The sequence below is a fragment of the Carcharodon carcharias genome, chromosome 31, assembly GCF_017639515.1.
Source record: "Carcharodon carcharias isolate sCarCar2 chromosome 31, sCarCar2.pri, whole genome shotgun sequence".
In the NCBI taxonomy this organism is placed as follows: domain Eukaryota; kingdom Metazoa; phylum Chordata; class Chondrichthyes; order Lamniformes; family Lamnidae; genus Carcharodon; species Carcharodon carcharias.
The window spans coordinates 3,441,868-3,448,682 of NC_054497.1; the positions used below are offsets into that span (position 1 = coordinate 3,441,868).

General features: G+C 47.9%; 1 protein-coding gene across 2 annotated transcripts in view; it reads left to right on the forward strand.

Moving 5' to 3' along the window:
• The window catches only part of LOC121271679 (transmembrane protein 184B-like), a 77,985-nt gene extending 73,012 nt beyond the window's left edge, over positions 1 to 4,973 (forward strand). For both annotated transcript variants that reach the window (XM_041177817.1, XM_041177818.1), the window contains one exon: positions 4,736 to 4,973. In XM_041177817.1, the coding sequence (XP_041033751.1) occupies positions 4,736 to 4,962 (227 nt within the window). In that variant the 3' untranslated portion in view covers positions 4,963 to 4,973. The remainder of the gene's footprint in view (positions 1 to 4,735) is intronic.
• Positions 4,974 to 6,815: the final 1,842 nt, after the last annotated feature.

Consider the following 6,815-nt stretch of genomic DNA (forward strand, 5'->3'; position numbering starts at 1 on the left):
AACAGCAATGTGTTAGTGGCTGGATAGTTTGTTGTAGCGATGTCCATTGGGAGAACAAACATTGGCCAGGACGCCGAGGGGAACTCCCGCATCCTTCTTTTGAAAGCGTGCCGTGGGGGGGTGGGGGGGGTGGGTCTTCCCCTCTGCTGGAGAGGGTAGGCGGGCCCTGGGTGTAACATCTCATCTGGAAGATGTCACCTTTGACAGCACAGCACTCCCTCAGTTAACGCGCTTGGAGTGCCCACTTCGCTGACTCTTGGTTTGCAACTTGCTGGAAGTGCCTTGGCGGGCTTTGGAAGTGAAAAGTCAGGTCGATGCTTTGGCTTTCGACCCTCAGACAGGACTGTTCATTTGTCACCTCTTTCTTTTGTTAATTTTTGAAGCTCGCCCAGCTGGTTCCCCCACAGAAAGATTTCCAATCTGAGCGATTCCGAGGACAGAGACTGGAACGAGCTCAGGCAGCGAGAGGCAGGAGTGGTTCTAAACTCTCCTCTGACCCGTGGTTTTGATCTGCGCGTATCTCTCTCTCTCTCTCTCTCTCTCGCATGCATGCACACGCACCGTTTGAATATTAATATATTAATCCTGGGGGAAGGTTGTTGCCAACTCAGTTTTAGCTTGGGGCGCCAGGAAAAATATTGCGGGTTGAAATTGGGCGCGATTGTGAGGATGTGTTCATTTTTTTTAAACTTGGGCTTCAACAAAAGAATTGACCCTGGGCGAGACTCTCTGAGCTGTGAAATCCAAGGCCATAACAAAAACAGAACTACCTGGAAAGACTCAGCAGGTCTGGCAGCATCGGCGGAGAAGAAAAGAGTTGACGTTTCGAGTCCACATGACCCTGAAGGGGTAATTCCGTTTTTGTTTTGGATTTCCAGCATCCGCAGTTTTTTGGTTTTATTTTTGTTTTTAATCCAAGGCCACGTTTGCCTTCTCAGATGGACAGCGCTATTTTGAAGAGGAGCGAGAGTGTTCTGCCTGGTGTCTTCATCACCATTTATCCCTTTACTGGCTTCGACAACAGATTAACCTGCTTACTTATCTCTTTGCTGTTCGTGGGATCACACTGTGCGTGAACTGACACCTTTCCCTACAATGGAACCATGCCTACTCCTCAAAGCGCTTAATTAGCTGAACAGTGCTTTGAGGTGTCTTGACTTCGGGGAAGGTGCTACACGAATGCAAAGTAGTTATGGTCATGGCTGCTGTATTAATTACAAAGCAAAATTGTGCATAGCAAGATCCCAGGAACTGCTCTGAGCTTAAATGGTTTGGTTCTGGTGTTGTTGGTTGATGGGGCGAAAGCCAGGGCACTGCCCCCTGCTCTTTCTGTAGTGCCGGGGGATAATGCACACCCACCTGAACATGCAGTCTCGGTTTAATGGCACCTCCGGCAGTGCAGCACTCCCTCTGTACCGCTCTGAGGTGCTGGGCTGCATTGCGTCTCCAGTGTCTGGCTGGGAAGCAGGGTTACTCTGGGCTGATATGTGGAGCCTTCAATGTTGCCTGCGTTTAACAGTAGCATGCGTGTTGATCAAAAATATTTATTGCGGATTGCTGGGCTGATCACTGTGTCGAAATTATTGGTTTGTTTGTCTCATGGTCCAGTTTTAACAATTTACTAATTGCTCCCCAACTATTCATGGGGTTGTAGTACAAACTGTGACATTCAACCCAATTGTATAATGGCCTTTGTGCAATCCAGTAATTAAATATATTTTCTGCTTCCCAAGTAAATTGAGATTTAAATTTGACTGGAAAAATTAGACACTTTTTTTGAAATATGAAAATAATGTTTCTGAAATAATCACACAGCATCGCACTTTACAGCAAGGAAATTACACCTGGCCCATCGCACTTGTCTCAATTCTCTGCTATCCAACTGGGCTCATTTCTAGCTAGCATTCCTTTTTATTAAAAGCAAATATTTTTCAAATATTTACCCATCTCCATTTTTAATAACGATTTGGGCCTCTGCTTCCACCCCGTGGCATTCCATGGCCTTGTCCGCTCCCCCTCTCTGTCACCGCCTACAGCCCTCTGAGATAGCTCTGCTCCTCCAATCCGGCCACATGTCCTTTGCTGATTTCCTTCACTCCACCGCTGGCAGACGTGCCTTCGCCTGCCTGGGCCCTAAGCTCTGGAATTCTCCCCCTCATCCCCTCCTCCTCTCTTTCCACCCTTTTAAGATGCTTCTAAAACCACCTCCTTGACCAAGCGTTTGATCACCTGACCTAATATTGTGTGCCCCAGTGTCAACCAGCGCTGATTTGAAGCACCTTAGGAAGTTTAACTAAATAAAAGTCGCTATATAAATGCAAGTTGCTGTTTGAACAACCCACCATGTGATCGCCTGACCTCTGCATTTGTTCCTTTGACAATGATCTTAAGTTTACGCTCTCTATTTGCTGACTCACTGTCCAGTGGAAATAGCTTTTCCCAATCTATTTCTATCAAAAAAAACACTTCAGATCTCATCGTTTATTTTGTTGGGCCAGCTGCTTAGTTCTCATTGGTTATCAAGCGTGGAAATGTCTTAGAACTTGCTCGTTCTTCTTTTTCGGAGGCCAGGGTTGATTCCAGTACATGTGCTGGACAGCAGAAAGGCCCTCGCTGTCACCTCCCTCTGCAGCTCCTAAACACAAGGGTATTGCCTCATCTTGTACCACATCACAGTGGAGACGAGAGCAGAACGTGGAATTTCTCAAAATGTCTCACTTACTGACACTGATTTGGCAACGCCCTGCAGAGAAGGCCCCAAAATAGAAGATGTGGAAATCGGGGTTGTTCCCAAAGAGTTGCACAATGTGCACTTGGCCTGCAGTGGTCCACTGGGAGGCGAGGTTGCCTCTGACCTCGCCAGTACCTGGTGTGTCCTTCAGCCTGTCCCTCACACTTGTGGGTGGACCCCGCAGTGTCAGGTGGGGAGCTACGGCTCAAGATGGAGATAGTGACTTTTTCTTAACCTGAAAAGCTTTTTTTATTAAGGGGAAAAAAAATGCCTAAAATAAAAATTATTGGGAGCCACAAGATGAAAATTTAGCATTTCTAAACCAAATACTTGGCAGAGGGGAGATGGTGAAGCAGTGGTATTGTCACTGGGCTGGTACCCCAGAGACCCCCAGAGAGGACCTAGTAGAATTTGAATTCAATAAAAACCTGGGATTAAAATGATGACCATGAAATCGTCACCGATTCTCGTAAGATAAAAAAAACCACCTGGTTCACTAATATCCTTTTTAGGGAAGGAAATCTGCTGTCCTTACCAGGTCTGGCCTACATGTTGCATCCAGATCCACAATAATGTATCTTAAGTGCCCTCTGACCCAAGGGCAATTAGGGATTGGCAATAAACGCTGGACTAGCCAGCGATGGCCGCATCCTGTGAATGAATAAAAATAAAGAAATAAATTTTTAAAAATTGCCAAGCAGTAGAGTGTAACGTGGTTGACCCTTAAATACCCTCTGAAATGCCCTAACAAGCCGTTTAATTCAAGGGCAATTGCTGGCTAAGCCATCGACGCCCACATCCTGTGAAAGGATAAATTTAAAAGCTGTACAATTTGCATATATGCTAAAACACATGTATTAAATCTTTGTATCAATAGAAAAAAAAAATCAACATTGAAATAGCCCCAACTAGTATTGTGATTTTTGACTTTCAAAACTATAATTTTGTCAGTAAAGTCACCTTTATGGCTGAAATAAATTTTTCAGCCCTAATAATGAAAATAGAAAATGCTGGAGAAGCTGGGCAGAGGCCTGTGGAGAGAGAATCGGAGTTAACGTTTTGAGTCCGTACGATCCTTCCTTAGACCTCTGCTGAGTTTTTTTTCCCAGCCTTTTCTGTTCCTATTTCAGATTTCCAGCATCTGCAGTATTTTGCTCTTTATTATAACTTTTCCAGCTATTGAGTCTAATGATTTAAAGAAAAGCTTCTAAAGGCACATTTGGAATAATTTAGCATCTCACCTACATTGAAAACGATAATGGTTGCAAGCATAAAACTAGTCCCTCGAATCGGAGGTGTTATCTAGAACCGTGATGTAGCTATATCCACTCAGACACCTTTATTCAGAGCAGGAAGATGCTTCTTGTTGAAATAACCCTTTGAAACAGCAGCTTATTGACGAGCTTTTCAATCCCCACAATAAAACGACAGCTCTTAATTTTTTTTAGGGTTTTTTTTTTTCATGTTAATCAGATCCACTGGAAAAAGGTTGTGAGCTGCAAATGATAGTGACAGGTTGCAGACGCCTGGTTTGGGTTAACATCTCCATGGTCATCCAGTGATCTGCTGGTCTCTGATGGGCTAACATTGGGTTTGGGGGGGGGCGGCAGGTGGGAGTGGGGACGGGGATGGTGGGGGGAACCGATCCACATCGACATCCACATCCTCATCCTGCATTCCCGTTGGGAAAACTGACCAAAGGCTGACCACAGGCCATATTTAACAACTTTCCTTTTCCCTCTTCCTCCTTCTACAACTTGCCCCTCCCCCACCCCCTCGCTTCCCCCTCCCCTGCGCCCCCTCGCTTCCCCCTCCCCCTCCCCCACCCCTCCCAGCTTGCCCCTCCCCCGCCTTGCCCCCTCTCCACTACAGTTCCTGTTCATTCACAAAAATAAATCGGTGACATTGGTGGCGAAAAGACGTAAGTGAATTTGAGTTGGTTCCACGGCTTCTCCGATGTCTAAAAGCTTCCCCCTCCCCCCACCCCACTTCCTCTCTCCGCAGGTCGCTGCGCGCCCATGAAGAGCATCTCCAGCAGCCTCAAGGAAACCATGAACCCGCACGACATCGTCCAGGACGCCATCCACAACTTCTCACCGGCTTACCAGCAGTACACGCAGCAGTCGACCCTGGAGCATGGCACCCCGTGGCGCAACGGGCACATCGTCTCCCGGACGCACGTCTCCGACACGGAGAAGACCCTTCTCCTGAGCTCGGACGACGAGTTCTGAGCCGGGCTGTGTGGGGGCGGGGGCGGGGGGGGGGGGCGGTGGCGGAGTTGTGGGGGCGCGGTGGGGTGCAAGGGACACGGGGAGAATCGGCCAGTGCAATGAACCTCAAATGGGCAAGTTCTAGAAAATTGGGGTGTTTTTTTTTTTTTGTCTTGAGGTGACCGTTTGCCCTTCAGCCAGGGCGAGTTTAAAACGAGGCAAGATATCATTCGAAATCAGTACAAAGAAAATTCCCCGCCAAGCGAAGGAGCTCTGTTTTTGCCTTTTTTTAAAAAAAAAAGTTTAATTTTAGCCCAGCGTTTTACAGTCGGCCGTAAGTTACATTCCGTTCTCAAGGCGCCTCGATCGATTATCGCCCGGGTGACGCGTGTCAATCAGTGCAGGCCAACCTGTCGTTTTTAAACATGTGATTTTTTAAAAAAAATGTTTTGGGGGATTGTGTATAGAGTAATCCAACAGGGCAGCTGTAACTGGAACAAACACAGCCTCTCGTCAGACCCGTGAAGTCTGTGGGTACACACACACACACACACACACATTTCTGGTGGGGAGTGTGTGCTGGAGATAGCAGGGAGATGGATACAGAGGCCTACCTATGGAGTCATGCACCCCACCTCCCCCCTTCTCGCCACCACAATTAGCAGCTTCTAATCAGCACTGAGACCTTTTGAGGGATGGGATTTGTATCCTTTTTGAGTAGGAGAGAGATCAATGGAGGGCCTCTAACCCCCCTCTCCTCCCCCACCCACTGGAGTCCACGATGGAAGCTTTGACTGCCCGGCAACCTCGCGACTTCCAACCTGCTCTGAACCAGTCTCTCTTCGGGAGGGCTTTAACTGGAATTTTTCAATACCCCCCCACCCCCCTCAGCGCATCGAGCGCTCCGCAGATACCGGAGGACGAGGCGATTGAGTGGGGGGGGGGGGGGGGGGGGGTGGGTGGGTGGGTGGGGGTGGGGTGGTGGGGGGGGGGGGGGAGGGGAGCGTGTTTTCTGTTTCCGTGAGCAACGACGGGGGGGAGGCCTCTTCCGCCTCCATGTTGCACTGCGCCGCCTCCCCTTTTCCCCGCCACCACGTGACCCTCTTCACCACAATTCAGCATGTAATCCAGACCGGCTGCGGCCTGGAAGGGTGTGACCGAGCTCACACGCCGTGACCAACGCTTCGCATTTCTTCAGACTCGAGGAGGAACGAGTTACCGTGACAGCCTGTCCTGCCATGTCGTGATTTGTTGGGGTGGTCAACTCTGTTTTTTTTAAAAAAAATCCTTCTCCTTTCGTGTTTACTTATTTAGTGTTTTCTCATTCGAAGCTCGTATTTATTAATGTAAGCCGTTTAATTTGTCGATGAATACTGGATTTTCACATTGAGCTTTTTGTTTTCACTGGACTCCCCTATAATGGTTGAATCGTATTAGCCAATGGCAAACTTTTAGGTCACATTTGGGGAATGGATGTTAACTAAAGCTGCCCATTGAGAGTAATACCTGGCAGAGTGTAAACCCCAGAGTTCTACCCTGGTTCCCGCTTGATGGGGTTGGTTAAAATTGACCCCCTTAATGTGAATTTTTAGCGATTTTCGACTCTTATTTAGGCCCATTCTGGAGCCACTGTTGTTGCCTAGATGAGATCCCACTGCCTGCTCACAGGCCAGGAGCTGAACCTGGGTCTTTGTGTGATGCCTGTGCACCTCCCCTTCAAACCAGTTGGTTTTGACCCAAGAGCTGTTGTTGGGCCAGTATGACTACTCTATTTTACAATAAGGCCTAACTGTCATGATTATTGTGCTTTTCTTTACCCTGTTAGTCAACCTAAAAGCGATTTGACTCCCTTCCACCACCCCAAGAATAGCATT